Source organism: Pteropus alecto, unplaced genomic scaffold (genome assembly GCF_000325575.1).
Source record: "Pteropus alecto unplaced genomic scaffold, ASM32557v1 scaffold52, whole genome shotgun sequence".
NCBI classification, from domain to species: Eukaryota; Metazoa; Chordata; class Mammalia; order Chiroptera; family Pteropodidae; genus Pteropus; species Pteropus alecto.
In genome coordinates, this window is record NW_006433941.1 from 1578836 (window position 1) to 1600657 (window position 21822).

At 41.8% G+C, this 21822-nt stretch overlaps 1 protein-coding gene across 1 annotated transcript in view; it reads left to right on the forward strand.

Annotated features, from left to right (window-relative positions):
* Positions 1-15319, forward strand: part of HS3ST3B1 (heparan sulfate-glucosamine 3-sulfotransferase 3B1) — a 41267-nt gene extending 25948 nt beyond the window's left edge. Inside the window, exon 2 of the mRNA XM_006908398.3 lies at positions 11309-15319. Within this exon, the coding sequence (XP_006908460.1) occupies positions 11309-11927 (619 nt within the window). The 3' untranslated portion in view covers positions 11928-15319. The remainder of the gene's footprint in view (positions 1-11308) is intronic.
* Positions 15320-21822: the final 6503 nt, after the last annotated feature.

The following is a 21822-nucleotide window of genomic DNA, read 5'->3' on the forward strand; positions in this document are numbered from 1 at the left end:
CTTAGAAGACAGTAGGAAAAGTATTTTTTTTTTTTTTTAGTCCCCACACTTGGATTATCACATTCATTCAGTGATGTCAACCCAGGAAGGACGTTCAGTTTTCCTCGGTCTCCAATGTCCTACCGTGTACTAAGAAGAAAGATCAAACCTGGGATCCTTCAGAGCACAAGCGAAGAATTTCAAGAAATTGAGACTCTTTCAAATACTTGTTTTTACATGAGCCTTTGAATCTAAGAATCAATTTGGTGTTTTGTTTTGTTTTTTTTTCCTTAGCCGTATTTCCCTAAAAATAGTCCTAGTATCATATGCCAAAGGAGATAATAGAAGGGGTATGAATGGAGTTCATTCCACCTTACTCTTAGGTAGGATTTTGCTGCTTTAAAAGCTTATTCGCCTACAAATTATATTTGTCTCAAAAATTTTTTTGTAAAATAGGTAGGACAAATATGTCCATTTTACAAATGAGGAAAAACAGCTCAGGATGTTAAGCAACTTGCCCAAGGCCACACAGCTTGACCTTGAAAGGGGTGCATCCTTTTAGGGTACACTTGACAATGCCCTCTATCTGAATTATACTCTTTGGGTTGCTCTTTACCAGTGCCCCTGAGATGCACTTTGTATATATTCAAACATCAAATATTTGTAGAGGTTATACTTTACCCCTGCCAACTTGCGTCAAACTACTGCTGGCTGAAAGAAGAGGTGGAATAGGGATGAGGTGGGAGAATGAAGATTGTAAAGGTCATTTTATAGAATTTTAGAGCTGAAGAAAACCCTTTTAGACCAACACGTTAATATTTATACACAGGGAAACTGAGTCCAAAGCTTTGAGTGTCTGTCCAAAGTCTTAGGCTTTTGTCAGTGGCAGGGCAAGAATCAGAACCCAGAGCTTCACGTGCCCAAGTGCCCACTACTTTAACTGAGTGTCAGGAACTGCCCCCACCCGTTTGTTCTTTCCTGGCTTCTATGTGGGGGTTAGTGATTTTCATCCACTGTGTTGGCTGGCAGCGCTGAGTGAGTGGTTCAGAAGCTCTTGGGTGAAGGCCTGTTTACAAACACTAGCACTGAGTTACCCAGGGCACGAGAGAAGGCAGCTTTTCTTGGGATGAATCAGGAAGCTGGGAGAGCACTACAGGAGCATGTGAAACATACAAGCGAATGCAACTGTGGAGGGGGAGCTGCCCCTTGTTGCCAGGGAAGTAACCTACACAGAGCTGGGGCGCCCATCTCCCCCGGGCGAAGGAGCCTGTTCCAGTCAAAGAAGCCAGTGCTGATCAGAGGTGAAATGCTTGTCTGGTCTACACAGAGAAGAATCTGTAAAAGCAGGAGCAGAACCTCTTCAGCTGCAGCCTTTCTGCAGCTGGATTTGGTGCCCTACTCTTCTTTCTGGGTCCTCTGCCCAATGGCAGGGCTGATTTTACTTTCTAAAAAGTCTGCTTCCCAGAAGAATGTTTCTTTCTTTCTTTCTAATGATCAAAAAGGATTTTTTTTTTTTTTTTAGGAAACGGACACAGATTACTCTGATTTCACATGATTTGTCCTGGCACACAGTGAGGTCCAATAAATACGAGCAATGCCCCAGAGAGTTCATACACAAAAGGCTATTAGCTTTTAATTGAAACCCTCCCTCCATCCCCCACACCCCCAGCCCCTTCCAGGAACAGGAACTCAGGCCTTTGTGAAGCAGGGTCTATAACAGAGGATTCTGCCAAAATGAAAGGAATCTTGAGTTGACCCAGAGGAGCGAGATGCTCTTTTGTGCCCCACCTCCTTACGGCATTCACAGGCTTTTCATTTTCTGAGCAGTATTGAAATTCTAGGACAATGGAGGGCAAATCCTTGCGCTGGGGGTTGGGGTAGGGAGTGGAGAAAGAAGAGAGCGTCAGAAGAGAGAGAGGCTTGGGGGAGCCCATGTTTTGTAATTTTTCTTCTTTCCTACCCATTACCTTAAAAAGGGGAGGAGAAAAAAGGCCCAGTAGGGTTTGTAATGAATGACGACATCACTTCCGGTAGCCCCACTGCTCCAGCTTCAAGACCAGAGGGATGTTAAAGACAACAGACTGTATACAATTTCATTTTAAATTATTTTAAACCCTCCCAAAGGAGTTCTTTGATATGCAAACATCTCCCCCAAAAGGACGTAATTATTTATGGAGATGTAGCCTTTTGAAGGAGAGCTCTGACTGGTGGGCTTTGAGGCTTCCCACCAAAGGAAAGAGAGTCCAGATAAGGAGGGGCTGTGTTGATACACATCTTCCTCCTACCCCTCCCCCTTCCTCCCCTGGGAAGAAAGCTGCTTTAAAGAAGAAACTTCCCAGAGTTACAACTTGCAGTTTCAGTTACAACTCTCAGTATGAGGCTGTGGCTCCTTAGTCATTGTCCATGGTCAAGTTTTCCAGGAAAAGTTTCTTTCTTGTCCCTGGGTGTCTCATCCTTCTGTAGGAGAAGAAAGGAGAGAGAATGGGCTGTAAATTTGGTCTTTTTACCCCTGAAGGTTCACTGTAATTTATAAGGTCATGAGGTAGAAAAACACGAGGGAGCTTTTTGTGGTGCCGACTGTGGTGGATATTGAGGGTTGGTAACCAGTTTTCAGAGAAGGTAAGGATAGGCTAGCCCACACTTGTCATTACAGAAATGCCTCTGATTAAAACTGTATGACTGTGGGGCCCACGCTTTCTCTTTCCTCTGAATTCTCTTTTAGAAATGCTTTAACTCTTTGGCCTAGAGTCCTAAGTGCCCACTGAAACCTGGAAGAGACACCCCCTCCCCACAACCTTCCAAATCTAGCACCTCCAAGACTTGTCTGGCAGCTTTGGAATTTGCTTCTTGGAAGATCACCTCCCCTCCATGTCACATTTCCTTTATGTCACCTCCCCTTCATGTCTTCTCCCCTTCATACCCCCAGCTGCCCTTTCCACCCTTTCAAGTTAGCCATCCGGATGGGTTTCCTTGACTTTCCTGTGATGGGGAGATTGAAGTGCTCAGCTACTGCTGAGCCTAAAATAAAGCCCTAGTTTCTATTGCACTGGTCCTCAGGTCCCTCACTCCCTCCCCTAGGGACTAGGCAGGGGAGACCCTGAGGCCTTTGTGCCAAGGAAGAAAGGCTGAGGGAGGAGCTTGGGCAGCCCCAATTCTTCCTAGTAGTCAGAAAGCCCAGTAACCCAAGGGCATCCTTTTGTAAAATAAGACTTTTTTGTTTTCAAAAAACATTTTCAAGGCAGAAAATTATTCTTTGTCTTACATGTCTAAAGTTAAAGCATGTTACCTTTTACAAATCTCGCTTTTATCTAGAAGGGAAGAATTTTCCTTTTTCCTGAGTAGTTGGGTGGAGGTGAAGAAGTCAGTATGGATGAGGCAAGCTGATGTGCAGTCTGCTTCTCAGATAGAGCCCTCTGCCCGAAGTCGCAGAGTGAAAATGAGTGTTAAATGAAGATACCTATGTAGGGGCCTAGGCTAAGGGTGTGAGGGTGTGAGACCCCATTCTTCCTCAGGGAGAAAACCATAGTTCATAGAAAAGATTTTATTTTTTAGAGCAGTTTTAGGATCACAGCAAAATTGAACAGAAAATACAAAAGTGTCTCATATGCTTCCACCCTACCACAAGTACAGCCTCCCTCACTATCAACATCTTGTACCAGAGTTGTCCATTTGTTGTTGGCCTATAGTGACACATCATTATCACCCAAAGTCCATAGTTACATTAGGGTTCACTCTTTATATTGTACATTCTATATTTGGACTAAAGTATAATTACATGTATCCATCATTATAATATCATACAGAGCATTTTCACTGCCCTAAAAATACTCTGTGCTGTTGCCTATTCATCCATCCCTCTCCCTCTCCTTATCCCTGAGGATCCCAGATTTGGAACTGCAGATACATGGACCAAGTGTGGTGTTTTTTGTTTTGTTTTGTTTTGTTTTGTTTTTGCATGCTGGAGAGGAGGGATATAACCTTCCTAGAAATCCTGATTGTGCTGTTTCTAAAAATTTTTCCTTGTTGTACTTTCGTTTTTGGAATTCTCAGAGGCAGACTTGGGCTCTGTGGAAAAGCTAAAGATGATGCAGCATTACAGTTTCCTGGCTGTGCCCTTGGGGTTATCACTAGAACATTTTATCAGCGCTGGCAGACCATTGCAAACTCTTCTGCCTGCTCATTTACAGGCCAGGAAGCTGAGCCCTAGAAAGTCAGGAATGTGGTCATGAGGACATGCCAATTAGGAGCAGGACTAGAAGTGGAAGACTAAAAGAGACCTTCATGAAAACAACTTGTCCATTTTTTTTAAAGCGACAGTAAATAATTCTGTTATGTCAAAATTTCTAAGTCTCTATTGACCATTTTCTCATTTTAATCAATATTTTCCTCAAAACAGTATCAAGACAAGAATTTAGGCAGCCTCTGGCCATTTATAAGGGAACCCGTTCTGTAGAAATTGCTTTAAGATCTTTATTGGACTAGCACAAGGGTGAGATTTTGTACTGATAGCAATGTTCTATGTCTTGATTGTGGTGGTGGTTGTTACACAATTCTATGCATTTGTCAAAGTTCATAGTACTGGACAGCAAAAATGATTATTTACTAAATGGTTGTCTAGTAGGTTAAAAAGTAGATTTTTTAAAAAGAAAAACGAAATCTTTGTTGCAATCCAGAAAATGTAGGGTATTCTGCAACCAAGCAAGGAAGTCATTCTCCCAAAGGGAGAGGGGAAAAGAGTGGGTGAATGTTTCTCTGCTCTTTTTGATTTTCCTCAGTCAGAGTGGGAGATGGGCCTATCCCAGCCCGATGTGGCTTGCAGCTTAGTCTCCTCTCTGAAGTTCATCTGCTTCCATCATCTGTTTTGTGTCAATGTCTTGGTATCTGCTTGGCTCTAGTGAGTTAGGTTACACCCATTTTAGCTAACTTCCTTTTTCTTGTTGTATAATTTGCCAGTTCAGACAATTAGTTAAGTTGCTGACCATGGGGTCAGGCATGTCACTCAAGAAAAGAAAGAAGCAGAAGAAGACAGGGCAATGTTTGCTACTGGAGAACAGCAGAATTATAGGGCTTTTTAGATCCACTCTGGTTCATTTCAATTTCTACTCATTTTGGCCTGGAGGTTTGTTTTTAATAGTATACCTCCAGCAGTAACACAGAAGGGCCCCATGGAGACTTCGGGTGTTCAGTTGTAAACTCTGTGCTTCTCCAAAGCCCTGTAACAGCCAGTCCCGAGTGGGAAGTTGACTCTGTGGGTCATGGGCTCACCTCCTCAGCTGACTTCTCTAGTCAGCAAAGGCATAGGGAGAGGGGAACTCTGCGACCTGAGGTTGGAGATTTCAGATCTTCAAACCTGATTCTTTTTTTTTTTTTTTCTTAATTATTGATGTGACATTGGTTAATAAAATCATGTAAATTTCAGGTGTACAATTCAGTTAATATGTCATATGCATATTTCATTTTATTTACTACCTAAAGTTAAATTTCCTTCTGTCACTGTATATTTGACTCCCTTTATCCTTATCTACCTCACCTGATTCTGACCATTCTCCTTATCTACTCTGTCTCAAGATTAGAAAAGGGGAAAAGGGCCTTAAGGTATTTTTTGACATTAATTCATTTTAATTTCCTGGGATTTTTTAAAAGAGAATTCAGTTTCACTTTAAGCCACAAACTTTGGCAAAAACATAAATCAGATAATCTAGTGCTAGTACTATTATTCACCTGTTTGTTTTGCTTTCTTCTGTTTATATTGATGTTATCCAGCTTTTGATGATGAAAGAATTAGATGCATCTGTGAGTCTTTCATTACCACACAAGTACAGGTCCCCTTGTCTGTCTGTTAGCTTCAGTTTGCCTCATTTTGTTTTGCTGGTAGTCCGATTCGTATAACTGTGTGTGTGTGTGTGTGTGTGTGTGTGTGTGTGTTTAGGGCAACAAATGTTCTTTTTTCTCTTTTCATTAAATATGACTGTATTTATTTGTTCAGGTTGTTGTATTTGTTCTCTGCAGTTTGTAGACCACTGGGGCATACCCCTCACTCACTCTGGGACCTGGTCTACTTTCAGCAGAGAGAGTATGACTCATAGTCCCTAGACTTAACTGTAGTTCTTTGACTCAAATAGTAAGTCTTGGATTAGCTGAACAACTTTCAGTTCCAGTCACGACATTGTTTTCTCAATTTTTTGTTTGCCTTCTATACCTACACATCGTCTCCTTTTAGGTGCCCACGGATATCAGCAGAATAAATGACTGAAGTACATGTCAGATGCCACAGATTAATGATTTCCAATCCTGGCTGCATGTTGGAGTCTTAAAAGATTCTGTGTTGGGGCCCTACCACACGGGCCTGACTCAGGTGGTCTAAGGCAGGGCCCAGGCGTTTTAGTTCAAAGCACCCTATGACTTCAATATGCAACCAGGGGTGAGACCAACTGCCACAGAGGCGGCCCATCACTTTCTGTGTGTATCCTCAAATGTGTTGAAAGCCTGAAACGCCCCTTCCAAATCATCCTGGTCTTGGGTTCCTGCTCTGTGGCCCCGCTCTTTGAGATTACTGGTGTTTGTGAAAGTTTATTGAGCTTGTCATCGCCAGGCCAGAATGGGGTGACAAGCCTGCCTTGCCCCATAGTTCTCACTGAATGAAGAAGTGGGATCTTTTTCGTTTTCTGTCATGGGTGTCACTTGTATCGCCAGTTAATAACTTCTAGACTTGTCCTGGAGATGCTTCTCATGGGGGTGAGCATGTGCCTTCCTCAGGCTTCCACTAGAGATACTGTCCAGCCGCCTCAGCTTCTCAGGTACCCATTGGTGATATATGCCAGGTGCCAAAGAAGTGTCTCTTCTTGCCTACATGGTAAAGAGGGGAGGAGGTCAGGGCCAGAGAGTGCTGGAGTGGGTGACCGTTGCAATGATTGCTAAGATTTCAGGCCCCATAGAATGCAGTTAACAGTGGGAGTATATGAACCTAAGAGCTTTATTGTTTTGAAATCTGTCTCAGTTTAGAATTATGATTGCAGTCATTTGATTCTAGCACTGAAATACCTATTATTAAGATCCTAATCTATGAACAAGAGAAAAAAATACAGGTATCTATTTAAAGAGAGGACAGGTATGTGGTGCTATGTGCTCTTCACCATATTAAGAAGAAACATAGGAGGTCAATGAGGAAAAGGTTGTGACGAATGGGAGAGGAAGCATACCAGGGGCTGACTCTAGGTCCCAACTCTTGACCTACAGGCCAGTGACCCACCTCCAAGCAAGTCACCCTCTCTCCTTTAGCCTCAGTTTCTTCATGAGTAAGTTGGGAACTACAGTACTTATCTCAAAGGCTTGTTGTGAGGGATTATGTCAGATAATATCTGTGAAAGTTCTTCTGCAAGTTCCAAGCTCTGTATAATTATTACCTATGACTATCAGTTTGAGAAATTGGCTTTCATAATAAGCAGCTCAATTAACCTGCAATCTCTCTGCTGGCTCAGGAGGATCTACTGCTGGGATGGGCATGCAAGGGCTCACATGAGTGTCTCGACCTCAGCCACATCCTCAAACTTTCTTCTCTCAGTCACTGTTGTGCTCAGAGACATTTTGAGTGTGAGGCCAGGAGAGTGTGGCCAGTGAAGGGAGGAGAAGAAGTAAGTGGATCCAGGAAGAGAATGAAAAGCGGTTAGCTCCAGGACCAGGGGATGGGAGTGGGAGTAGTGAGAAAAGAGTGGCTGACGTGGAGAAAGGCTGTCCAGAAGAGTCTCTGCCAGGAGCTGTCCACATGCCTCTTAATCTGTGCTGTGCTCTCACCCAGGGGTGTAATGGGGAGATGCCAGTTCCCTCTGAGCCCAGTGCCTGTGTAGAGGATGAAAAATAATTTTTTCTCTACGTTTTTGGGGTCTTGACTGAGATCTCCATGCAATAAAAAACAGATTAACAGGAGAAAAACAAACAAAAAATTAACATATATACCTCCAGTACACACGGGAGAGACCCAGGAACACTGAGCAACACCCCAAAATGGCCCAAGCCATAACCTTAATTCTATCTCCAGCTAAAGACAAAAGAAAGATTTGGGGGCATGAGGAAGGCCAGTTATGGTAGGTAACCAGGAAAAACACAGGGAACAAGGGTAAGGTTGTTGTGCAGATTTAAATCCATGCCTCTCCATTGATGAGAGTTTCTAAAAATTTAGTCTTGTCCTCTTCCTGGAACAGAGAGGTAGACATCCTTACAAATGGAGATTTCCTTTATTAATGTAAATGTCTCTTACAAATGATAAGTTTTACTTAGGTTTTCAGAGTTTTTCCTATGTCTGTTATTTCTTAAAAATAATCAGCCTTAAATAATCCTTATGTCAAGGATGCATATTTTGGGATGGCAAATTCTGCTTCATTTTACCTGCCACAGAAGCACCCCTGGAAGCCAGCAGAGAGGATTCAGGAAGCATTTGCTGAAATGATGGAAAGCTTAGTTGTACATCTCGCACATCGGCAACTCATTGTCTACAGCCAAGCACACCAAGGGGAGAGTGGCTGTGGAGCCTCCAGTGGACAAGGGCCGAGGAGTCTTGGTGTCACAGCAGTAGCTCCCTGGCTATTATCGTGATAATGAAGAAAAGTCCTGAGGTCTCTGAATGCTTTCTGACATGTCTGTGCAAACACAGACTGTCTTGGGGAGAAGGGTCCCCTGGAGCTGGTACCCCAGAATGGCTTGGGTGGCCAGCAGGCAGTCAAGCACAGGAAATCTGCCCACAGCTCAGAGACTCTTTGTTTATGGCTAAGGAGGCTTTGCCTTTGGACTGGAGGATAATGAGGTTCTACCATGTCCTTTTTACCAGTCCTATGATGTGGTTTCTTATTGGCAATTGCCCATTTAGCTGTTATGTTCAGTTCCTGCCAGGCCCTTCTTTAAGGATGTTGAGAAAACACAGGCAGTAAACGTTCAGAGATGGTTCTCGAGCATCAGGCCGAGGGCAGAGTCTGGTGCCCTGCACCTCTGTGTCTTGCAGGAGCTGAGTCTTCCCTATTACCTCTCTTGGGGTAGAACCACATGAACGACCTGTGTGTAAACTTTGCTTCCTTACTTCCTTGCCAAGATCATCGATAACATTTTCTACACCAACTAGCTGCCGGACTTGGTACCAAGGTTAACTTTATAGTTCTCTAAAACCCTAGGTGGTGGATGCCATCATTTTTCTCATGGTTTATATGAGAAAACTGAGGTATGGATAGGTTAACTGACCTGTGACCTATGCAGGATCACATACCTTAATGGGTGGGGATGCTGAGAGACAAACCAGTGGCTTGGATTCAAAAGGCCATGCTGGGTAAGACAGACTCCGAGGACAGACTCAAACCCACCCCTCGGCAATGGCTCTGAACAACTTTGGGTGTTGGGTTTCCTTTAATCATCGTGGTAGCACTTTGATTCTGAATATTGAGCTCTTGTAGACTGTCTTTATAGCCAGTTGTAGATGACTTAACATGGGGAAGAAAACTTGGACTTTATCTGACTCAACCTACTTTTAAGTAAAATGCAAAATAAGTTGAGATTCAAGACTCTCTTTAATCCTCCATCTCATTAGCCTGATGGCACTGCGACATTAATCTAAGTGGTTAATGGACAAAGTGGGTCAATCCAGCTTTAGCTTAAGCCAGGGGTGGCTGCAGTGCTGCCAAGGCAGTCTTCCTTCAGGAAAAACATCTTCTGTTACTAGCCGTGAAGGAGCGCCCTCCAGGGAGTTGCCCTCACTGGGCAGTGATAGTGAGCTTGTATCATCATTCCCATACTTGTGGTCAATGCAGGACTTGTGGTCTCAGTTGATTAGGGATGATTCGAAGCTGGAAGTTTAGAATATCCTACTAAGAGGTAAATATTTGCTCAAAAATGATGTAGAAATTGTCTTCTTTTTCTTTTTCTTTTCTTTTCTTTTTTCTTTTTTTTTAATTCTTGGGCCCAGGTAAGAATTGATCAGAAATCTCTATCCCATAGCTAAAAGAAAATTGTACATTTCTGACCAAAACTGAGTGTCCAATTAGTTAACACATCTCCTTTGGATGTATATACATGAGTGTGTGCTCAACCTTGGTCCTACCATGTGCTATAAACTGTGTGTTGAACACTATAATAATGACTGTATATCAAATATATACCATATGTCATGCATGTTCAGAATATATTATGACCATTAATTGTTTTACTTCTCATTAAACTCACACGAGGTAGATATTAACCCCTTTATTTTTACAGAAGAGGAAAAGAAACCCACAGCTTCTAAGTGTCAGAGCTGTGATTTAATTCATGCAGTCTGACTGCCAAGCCCATATTCCTTAATTGTTAAGCAAAACTGGTTCAGTTTTATAAACCTCCTAACAACTGAATGAAGTAGGAGGAATTATTCCCTTTTATTCCCATTTCGCATATGAGGATGCTGAGGCTCAGAGAGCAAATATGGCAGTTTTACATTATTGATTCTTTTTCTTGTTTTTGTTTTGTTTTGTTTTGTTTTGTTTTGTTTTGTTTTGTTTTGTTTTTAGTGCTAATTGTCACCATAAAACTGCATATTGGTCCAATTATGGCCTGTAGCCACTGTAGGGTGTAACAATTTTGCCTACATACTTTTGCTTGATTAATGCTGCAATAGTATCATACAAGTGTTTTGTTTTGTTTTTTTAATGGTATCTGAAGTATTTGGGGAAGCTTCTAGATTTGTGTCTTGGGAATTTCCTCTTTGCAAGTTTGTATCAGTTTATACTTCATCTGATTTCATTCAATTTTTTGGCTGCTGTATACTTTGTTGTCTTCAGGTATGCTTTTCGGAAGAAAGGTGTTTTGTCAGTGGTCTCTGTGATGAAGCCAGTACAGCTTGGCTGAGCCAGGGTGACATGTGCCCACAGCACATTTATCCAGGGTTTGTGAGCACCTAAAGGCAGGGAGGGCTATGGGCAGAAAAATCTCTGGGAGGCCCAGGTGCTATTATTTAGGAAAGACACATACCCAGAGGCCAAACATCTTTAGTTCTGACATCAGATGTTTGAGACTGTCTAAAAGTTGGATACCCTAAAAAATAAGTGAAGAGGTGACATCTACAAAAGGATCTTAGAGTAACCTGTATCTTACTGTTTTTACCATGAGGAAGGTGCCTTTACATTTTAGTTAGATAGTGTCTGGCATCAAACTTCAGATGGGACATTACCTTGCTTTCATTTTTTCATGCTTCTACAATTTTTGGGGGGATGGGGGAGGTGGATCACAAGGTTAATAGTGTTAGTAGTGTTGACAATGAAATGCGTGATCAAAGAGGCATCATATTCTGACCCAGGTTTGCTCTGTTTGCTTTTCTCAGGGACCTGATGCCCCGAACCCTGGAGGGGCAGATCACCATGGAGAAGACGCCCAGTTACTTTGTTACCCGGGAGGCGCCCGCGCGCATCTCGGCCATGTCCAAGGACACCAAGCTCATCGTGGTGGTGCGGGACCCGGTGACCAGAGCCATCTCGGACTACACGCAGACGCTCTCCAAGAGGCCTGACATTCCCACCTTCGAGAGCTTGACCTTCAAAAACAGAACCACGGGCCTCATCGACACATCGTGGAGCGCCATCCAGATCGGCATCTACGCCAAGCACCTGGAACACTGGCTGCGCCACTTCCCCATCGGCCAGATGCTTTTCGTGAGCGGGGAGCGCCTCATCAGCGACCCGGCCGGCGAGCTGGGCCGCGTGCAGGACTTCCTGGGCCTCAAGAGGATCATCACCGACAAGCACTTCTACTTCAACAAGACCAAGGGCTTCCCCTGCCTGAAGAAGGCCGAGGGCAGCAGCAAACCCCACTGCCTGGGCAAGACCAAGGGCAGGACCCACCCCGAGATCGACCGCGAGGTGGTGCAGAGACTGCGGGAGTTCTACCGGCCTTTCAACCTCAAGTTCTACCAGATGACTGGGCTCGACTTTGGCTGGGATTGAAAGCATCGGGACCACGCAATTTACCACTTGGCTTATATATTGAGAGAGATTATATGTATGTAAAATGTACAGAAATCTATTTTATAATAATTTATTTTTAATTCATAAGCAATTAATTCACTAAGCTGCCTAGCCACACTCTTTAGAGAGTTAGCTTCATAATCTGTTAACATTCCAAAGTGTTTAACTCTAATATTTTTTTTCCTTACAATTGATGGTGCTTCCATTCCCCCTCCCCTCTCCCCATTATATTTAAAAAGAAGAAAAGCACAACTTGAGATTTTTTTGTTGTTACGGGTATGCAGCCTTCGATCGCTGTCTGAATTCACTTGCCATCTCCTTGTGTCTTGGGTCTCATATCCCAGCTTCCATTTCTCTTCCTGCCTGTGTACCTCGTAGGAGTGCTGAGCTGCCTCAGCAGTGCTGCACTCTGAAGGTGAGACCTCATGTAGCAGCTTCTTCGTCAATGTGATGCCATTTCCAAGGACATAAATGCCAGACTACCAAGCTAAGTTTCCCCCACATCTGCTCAGTACATGGGGGAATCACTGCCTTGGCAGGAATATCCACATCCTTTTAGAGCCTGTGTGCCAGGGTCCGCTTACTTCAGACTTTGAGTTTGAGGGATAGCCCTGCATCTTCTTCTGCCCCAGTCCATTAACCAGCTTGAAATGTATGCAAATGTCAGCCCTTTCTTTCCCAGGTCATGTGTATGCGATGCTTGGGTGCTGCTTTAGAAATAAAGACAGTCTCTTCTAATTTGCATGAGAGTGCACCACACTTTGTTCTCCAGGCAGACAGTTCTGCTTTGACACACCAAAGAATCTCCTAGGCTAGCAGAACCACAGCCACAAACTAAGGGTGCCAGGTGTTGAGACCCAAAGTGGTCAGGTGCATCCAATGCCATCATCGTCTACCAAGGTGCTGCTAGGTGCAGAGTCAGCCATGTGAGGCACATCTCAGTATGCTGACAGCCTCAATGGAAGGAAAGAGAAAGACCCCTCAAAAAAAACAGGTGCCCGGCAGAAAAAGGGAATTCTTGCCCCTCTGCTTGATGTCTGGGACTCTTCTCCTTGGAATTCCCAGCTCATCTCAGATTGACAACATGGTCTATTGTAGCCAACAGCCAAATGGCGAGTACCAAGAGTGGCCCTTGTAAGGACAGGCTGGGAAAGCTGGCCACATGTTGCCTGCAAGCACTTAGCACTTGAGCCTGACACTTGTGCAGCTGTCCCTTGTTTTCGCCAGGTCTTGGCAGAAGGGTTGCCAGCATTGTTGCTGCTAATGCAGATTGCTCTCCCCATACCTCTCTGTTGAGAGAGGAATTGGGAATCTTTTATGATAACTAGCTAGTGGCAGTTGGGTAACACATAGCAATATCACATAATGACATTCACTTTATCCTAAACCAGAATGCTTTTTAAACCAGAATGATTCTACCATAAAAGAATTGTTCTTTCAGTTACACATTCATCAAGGCATATGTAGGAAGATATACTTATTGTCAAAATGGTTGGGTTATGATATTTACAAAGGACGCTTTTGTATTTTGTAAGGGATAACTTGCTCAATAGAGTAAGAAAACTTACATGAAAAGAGAAAATATAATTCATCTTTAGAAACTGATCTGAGATGTCAATGGTTTTTAAATGATGTCTTGTTGATCACCTGTTTTGTGTTCACCCACAAGTTTTAGCCCAGATCTAGCTAGGTTATGCTTAGCAGCAAAACTGTTATTAGGTTCTGTGTAGGAGGGTGGGGACGGGGGCTCTGAGCATTCCTGAGATGTTCTATTTATTTCCTAGCTTTGTTACTGCCTCTACCAAGTAGTGTAGAACCTATACTTAGGGAAATGCCATAATCATGACCTGGTTCTCCCCTTTTGCTGCTTGGGTATCAAAGACATCTGCATAAGGGTGCTAATTGGTCATGCATTTTTTCAATCAGAAGACTCATTTGAAATAAAACTGAGAACACCTCTTTTCAGTTATAGCATAACATTGCTCAGAGTAAAAGTCAATATCCATGTCTTCCACCTCATTCTGCCTTGTCTGCTTTCTGGCCACTCTCATGCTCTGATTGGCTCATGATGGAGACTCGCAGGAAAGCTCAGAGGAGGGTTTGCAGCAAAAAGGTTGAAAAACATGCCCACGCTTTTCCTTCTCCTCAAGTCTCTGCCCTCTTTCCAAGCTGGATGACTTTTGATTAAGTTGTTTATTCCCTGCCTTAAAACTGAAACAGGAAATTTTCAGATAGGAGGAGGATCATTTAGTCATAAACACTGAAGTGGGCCAGATTCTATTCTGGGTCAAATCCTTGACTCTGCGCAGATGTCGATAACTAACACTGAAGGACTAGAGCAAGTTTTTCCATATAAAACAAATAAATCAAACATCCTGTGCATGTCTTCATAGGGGTCTAATAGCTTATAATTCCTGACTGATCTGGACACAGCTTTGGCCCCAAGGTTATACCCCGTCATGTGATAGTTATTACAGAGCCCGAGCCCACGTCTTCTTCCTGGAGAGGTTAGGCAACACATCAAATTAAGCCTTGGGTTTCTTCCTGTTCTAGCAATCTGCAAGGCCACCAGCTTAACTTTTAGCTGCTAGAAGATAGACACCATTTCACATTTTGGCATTTTGTCCTAGCACATGTTTTGTGTTTCTTCCAGTTTACAGGAAAAGCTCTGATAGTCATTGGAGTACTTTATTCCTTTCGGTTTTGTTTCTTTTCTTGTTAAAAACAAAAACATTAAAAAAAATTGGAGGTTTTTATTGTTCCTCCTATTACTTCATGCTTTCTTTGAGGCATTTGTACAGTAGTCTGTTAACTTGGTAGGTGGTACCTGAAAAGGTATTTAGGTGTAGTGACTGCGTAATAAATATTTAATTGGATGACGGAGGAGAAAGTGTCTTCTCATGGAATTCTCTTTGGAAGTCATTTTGAGTGACAGATACATTTTAGACCTATGGAGAAACAGTCTCAGATCCTACCAGGACATTTTCATAAGAAAGGAAAATAGAAGGTTCCATTTTAGTATGTATAAAATGTTGACACAGAAGTCAATGTCTTTTATCTTTTCAGTTTATCAAAAAAGGATGGTCAGTAAAACTTAAAGGTGTGGTTAGATTTTTTTTTACTTTTGTAACATTAATTTATGACTGAGTTTCATTCAGCCCTGTAATCTGAAATACTGTGCAAATTCTAGCAGTGTGTCTTCTATAACCTGGATGTTAGAATAGCCAATGCGTACAAAAAAAATCAAGTATTTTGTCCTATGTATAACACAAATTAATTTTACACAGAGAAAGATGTTTCTAGGAAAATGAAATTCTGATAATTCATACTATTTCTTTGTATGAACGAATAAAATATATTTTACCAACTTATGGAGAATTTTATGTTTTATTACGTGTTGTGGATGGACAAGAAAGCGATATTTTATTTAATAACTAATCACATGCATGCACACATACACACACACCAAACAAAGGGATTCTAAAAGCAGGTTGATCTTTCAGTTTGTAAAAGGTCCAATTCGCATTCCAACTAATCCACAAATATTTGGGGTAAACTTTCATATATGACTCTGAAAACTGCAAGATGGATGAGAGGGCTTCTGTCCCCTGGAGGAACATATCTCCCCTAGAGGAAGTGCTGTTTATCACATGAATTCCAAGAACGCCATGGGGGTTGCCATGTGTGGGGCAATGGGAGATATTGGTCAAAGGTACAAACTTTCAGTTATAAAGTAAACAAATTTAGAGATCTAATATCCAGCATGGTGATTATAGCTAATAACATTGTATCATGTATTTGAATATTGCTAAGAGAGTAGATCTTTAATGTCCTCACCACCAAAAAAAGAAACGGTTATTATGCGACACAATGGAGATAGTAGCTACTGCTATAGTGGCCATCATTTTACAATTCATAAATGTATCCAATCAACACATTGTACACCTTAAGCTTACACAATGTTAAGTGTCAATTAGTAAAACTGGAAAAAATTAAAAATAAAACATAGTAAAATACAGTAAATGTTTCCCATGTGATTGTAACAGGTAGCCAAGACTGAGAGCCATTGTTCTCAAAGGGGTTTCATCAGTATGCCCTGGGAACTTGATAGACATGCAAATTCTCAGGCCCCATCTCAGACCTACTGAATCAAAAACTCGGTTTAAGGTTTAACAAGCTTTCCAGCCGAAAGTTTGAGAAGAGACTTCGTATCACTTTAAAACTAGAGAGCTTGGATTCCTAATCAGGTACATTTTCCTCTGTACCATGCTGTTCACCAATAAAGTCAATTACTAAGCAGTCAGCCCTAATCACTGTGGCTCTCCTTCAAGTTAAGGGAAACCCGGCACCTTCGATCTCACAGCATTTCAAAGAGTGGCCATATCTGCCTGGCTTCCCTCACTCCTCAGAGTCCTCTTTTATCAGGCAGCCTCCCAAGCCATCACCTATAATGTGTTCTTGAAACTGCCTGATGGAAATGATAGACTTATATATCATGAGGGATTTTTTTAAAGAGCTAAAATCCTTAAATCCCTAATTTTATCTTACCTTCTAGATTCAATCTTTGACAACATATTTCCAGTACTTTGTATATAACTGGTAATTATTTTTTCTTATCCTTCACAATTGAATACACAATTGACTCCCTAAAGTCCACTGATGGGCCATCCAAGGTTAAAGATTCCATCTGGCCATTATGTTCTCAATTATAATAAGCTTGACTAAACCCACAGCCTCTATCACTGGTATCTAGTTTTATTTTTCCATCCTCATTCATTTTTATTATTACCAGGTGTGAAACACTATAAAATTGTTATGTTATTGCACAACGTCTGCTGTCATAACACATCTATGGTCACAAAGCCTGCATTCCCCATTTGAGAGCTTGAGATGTGTTTGTTCCCATCCAGCAGTCTATTTTTGTGTGAACTAAAAGTGACCAAAGGACCCCAGTGCATAGTTTCCTGAGAAAGATGAATATAAGGCACTGAAGATCCTGCCCCTGCCTTTATACCTGTGTAAGAGTGTTTGAGGTGGCTTTATGTCTTCCTTTACAGCCCCCAATGCTCCTCCCTTGCTGTGTAGAAGCTGTTACAGTTCCTCCATGGAATTCTGACCTCAAAACATCTAGGCCTTGCATACTTTCTCCTTCTATATATTTAGCAAGAGAAGAGATAATAGAAGACACCAAGTCTCTGTTGGAGTAAACACTGGGAAGGCTCTGGAACTTCTTGAGAAGGGCAATTATCTGATGGGAGAGATGTTCAGAGTAGTTGATTTGGGATATAATATTCCATATGAATTGGAGCAAGAAGAGGCTGGAGTCAGAGATCAGTTGATTCATTCAATAAATATTAATCGAATGCCTATTGTTGCTAGGGACACAACCCTAAATGAGACACATTTCCTGCTTCAAGGAACTCATGTTCTATGGGAGGAGGGGGGAGCTGAAGATGTAACTCAAATGCAGTGTGATAAGGGCCACAACAAGGTGCCGTGGGAAACCAAGACAGGAGTATCTAACCTAATTTGGGACAAGATAGAGTAAGGGTAGGATCAAACTTACAAATCTGAGAGATGTAGTCAGGTAATTGAAGGGAGGGTGGTAGAGAAGCAGAAGGATAGATTTGTGTGCAAAGATCTAGATGTGAATAAATATGGCCTGTTGGGAACTGCAGGCCACTCAATATGGATGTAGCATGGAATGCGTGGGGGAAAAGGAGAGGATGGTCTGGAGGGATAAGCAGAAGATTCTATCATAGGCACATTAACAGCAGCCCAGCTGCTTTTGAGCTTAAAACAGTTTTTCAGTTGCCTACCTGACATCTCTATTTGGGTGTCTCCATATCAAATAAAAACATGCCCCATATTGAACTCTTTGTTATCTTTACTAAATCTCTCCTAATCTCACCTGCTTGGGAGTGCTCAAACTAGAAAACTTGGAGTCACTATTCGCATCTCTTTCACATTTCTCATGTCCAGTCCATCATTAAGTCCTGTCAAGACAACTTTCAGGAAGTCTCCCAAGTCCATTCACTTTTTTCTATCTCCTCTGACACTACCACCTGGTACAAGCTGACATCCTGTCTTACTTGACTCCTACAGCGGCAAGTGTAGGAAATCCTGCAATGCCTCCCACACATTTTCTCTTGCTCCTTCCAATCTATTCTGTTCATAACTATCTGCAGAATCTTTTGAAAACTCAGATTAGATTGTGTACTCTTCCACCTAAAAATACTAAGTAGCCACCCACTATGTTTCAGATAAATTCCAACTCCTTAATTTGTCGTGGAAGTTCCATACCCAGCTTCATTTTATCCCCACTTCTTATTGGTCCTCATGTTTCAGCCACAATAGTCTTCTTTCAGTCCCTGGAAAGAGCTACATTCTCTTTGTGAATGTCTTTCTCCCAACTTCTTGCCTGGCTAACTTATACTCTTCTTTCAAGTCTCAACCTACCCACCCCACCCCTCATCAGCATGAATTCCCCAGTGAGGTCTTCTCCAACTGCCTGTGGTAGACAGTTACCACAAGGAGCCACACCTCCTGGTACTTGCACTCTTGGTTAGATCTCTTCCACACTGACTTGGTGGTAGGCCTGTGATGGTTTTAACCAATAAAATACAACAGAAACAGGGTTGCCCCATTTTAGGACAAGCCCTTGAATGGCCTGGCCACTTCTGCTTCCGCTCTCTTAAAACACTTACTCAGTCTTGGTATGCTCCCCTTTGGAACCCAGATGCTATGCCATGAGTAGCCCAAAACACTCGGAGAGATCATGTGTAAGCATTTTGGTCAACAGTCTCAGCTGAGCTCCCAGCAGACAGGCAGCCTCAACTGACAGCCATATCAGTCAGCTGTCTTGGGTGTTTCAGAGCACGCAGCCTAGTGCAGCTATAGTCAACATCATGTGGAACAGAAGAACCACTTAGCTGAGCTTAGTCAACCAATGAAATTGAGAGAGATTCTAACTGCCTTTTGCCTTAAGCTACTAAATTTTGGGATAGCTTAATATGCAATAATAGATTATTGGAACAATCCCCAATCTAAATGAACTTCTGCTCTTATTTTAGCTCAGCTCAGAGAATCCAATCCCCTTCCTTCACTACACTTGCCACAGTTTATATTTATGTATGTATATCTGTTTGCTTGTTGCCATTCTCTAGCACTGGGCTTATCTCCATGATAGCAGACTATAGCTTCTCTTTCACCAGCAAAGGATCTTCAAGACAACTAATAGTATTTAAATGTCTGTTGAATAAAAGAATAAGGGACTTGGATTATATCCTGATGGTAAAAGATACAAATTTTAAACAGATGAATGATAACATAGTTTTATATGAAGAAAAAAGTGATATTTTAAAATCTAGCTTTTAATGAGGGCAGAAAACTTCTTAGCTTTTCTTATAGTTGAGAAACCATAAAGACTTTGGGTTTTGAAGAGAGAAGGCTTTGGGCTAAGTCTGGGTAAGAGAAGAAGAGACAAGAGAGGTTAAAGGTTATTGAAAAATAATGGTAAAAGTAACTTCGTTGGGCAGAGAAAAAATACATTAAAGGATTTTAATTTTTTTGAGATGGGCTTTAGAAAGGAATTTAAGAAGACAGGAACCTGGCTGGAGTGGGGGGTGGGAAGACATGGAGGGAAATTTGGATCTGAGAGTGTCCTCCAGGGACATGGAGAGAGGCAGGTTTCCAAGGGAGACATGTATAGATTCCCTATTGTGGAGGAGCAGTTAGGCCTATGTATTAGCTTCCTGTGGCTTCTATAACATAAGTACCACAAACTGGGTGCCATAAAACCCAGAAATGTATTATCTCACAGTTGTAGAGGCCAGACATCTGAAATCAAAGTGTGGGCAGTGCCATGCTTCCTCCAAAGCCTTTAGCAGAGGACCTTTCCTTGCTTCTTCTGGCTCTGGTAGCCCAGGAATTCCTTGGTGTCAGCAAAACTCCAATCTCTGTCTCTGCCTTCACATGGCTGTATTCCTTCAGTGTTCATGTTTTCACATGGCATTGTCCTCTCTGCATGTGTCTGTGTCCGTATTTTCTTCTTCTTCATATTGGACCCCACTCTAATGACCTCAACTTGATTACATCTGCAAAAACTCTATTTCTCAATGTGGTCACATTCACAGATACCAGGAATTAGGACTTTAACATAACTTTTTTGGGGATACAATTCAACCCATAACAGTTTGTTACTCAGTTTAAGTCGTTATTCCCCTCCAACATACAACCCCAAAGCCTTTTTTAACTACCACAGGTTTTGTGAACTTTTACAATAGAATATTGAAAACCTTTAGCTCTGCCTTTTGGCATGAAGGGAAGATTTGGAGAATTGAGTAAGAGAGAAGATATACACCACAAAGGACCCTCAGGACATGTGAGCCTCAAAAGTAAGAAACAAGAGCATGACTTCCTGCAGTTATATTCTAGTTATCTTATTTGGCTATGGAATAAGAGTATGAACTTGGAAGACTATGGAACTTGGAAGAAAATCAAGTTATAATCAGATTAGCACTTTAGAAAGATGATGCTGGCTGCTGCATGGAAAATAGATTGAAAAAATTAGAAGTAGAGATCAAGGGATGAGTTAGGGGCTGTTGAAACGATTCAGATGAAAGATGATGGTGGCCAGGACTAGGGTGATGGATTGGAGATGAAGAAAGTCAATGGGAACCACAGAGAGCTGACTGAAGGAATTTAGAGGGCAAGGAGGCATCAAAGATGACAAATAGATTTATGGCTTAAAAATCTGGGTGTATATCAATGCTAAAGCTTAGCTGGGAAACTAAGAAGGCAGGGCACTTTACTGCAGTAACACAGACACTAAGAATGAAGACCTGGCTGGGGTGGTAGCTGGGGTAGGGGTCTGGCTGTATGACCAACCCCTGTGCTTTTTTAGTTGGCCTGCTTCCCCAAATGCCACTGTCAGATTGAATGAGCTCCTTAAACATCTGAGAGCTTAAAAGGGAAGATTGAACTGTTGGAAGTCAGAGAAAAATCTTAGCTGAACTGGGGACTCCGGGGAAAATTGTATCATTTTATTGAGTTTTTAATAATAATTGCTTGTCGCTTATAGGACTTTATTTCAATATGTCAATTTAGCTTTTTTTCCTTAACGATCCATGGATAGAAACACATGTCATTTATAACTTGCTCAATAGTTGCAGAACATTCTTAAGTGTTCTTTAAGGCTTCTTGGGCTCCTAAGGATCCAGGTATTTGGGCAGCATCAAAATAATATATTACATGTGAGTCAAGAAATAAGTGTTTTGAATCAGTGATTGGTGACTTGGTTTAATATGGTACATCATTAAATTAAACCTCACTACAATGTGTTAATTCTAAAGCATCTAGTAGGTAATCATTAATATCTGACAAATTCATTCAATGGGATAGACTATCATATATATGATAATCAATGTCTATCTATTAATCTATATCTATATCTGTATATCTATCTACATCAGCTATATCTATATATCTATATCTATCTGTATCTATCTATCTATCTATCTAATCTATATCATATGTATCTATTCTATATCTATATCTATCTATATCATCTATATCTATCTATGTCTATATCTCTATATCTATATCTATCTCTATATCTATATCTATATCATCTAGATATCATGAGCAATGAGCTCTATTCAAGGCCTACAAGTGCCATTTTAATGATCCAGAATGTGAAGGTCCATTTGGGCCTTTGTCTTCTGCTAAGATAACCATTTACTCATGTCTTGTTGGGGTTTGATCATTGGTTCCATGAGGAGACAGGAGAAGAGAAACCTAGAGGCTTGTGAGGATAGGAATTGGTTGGTGTATAGTCTCACAATATCACACCCTTTTGGCCTCAGTGTCCCCA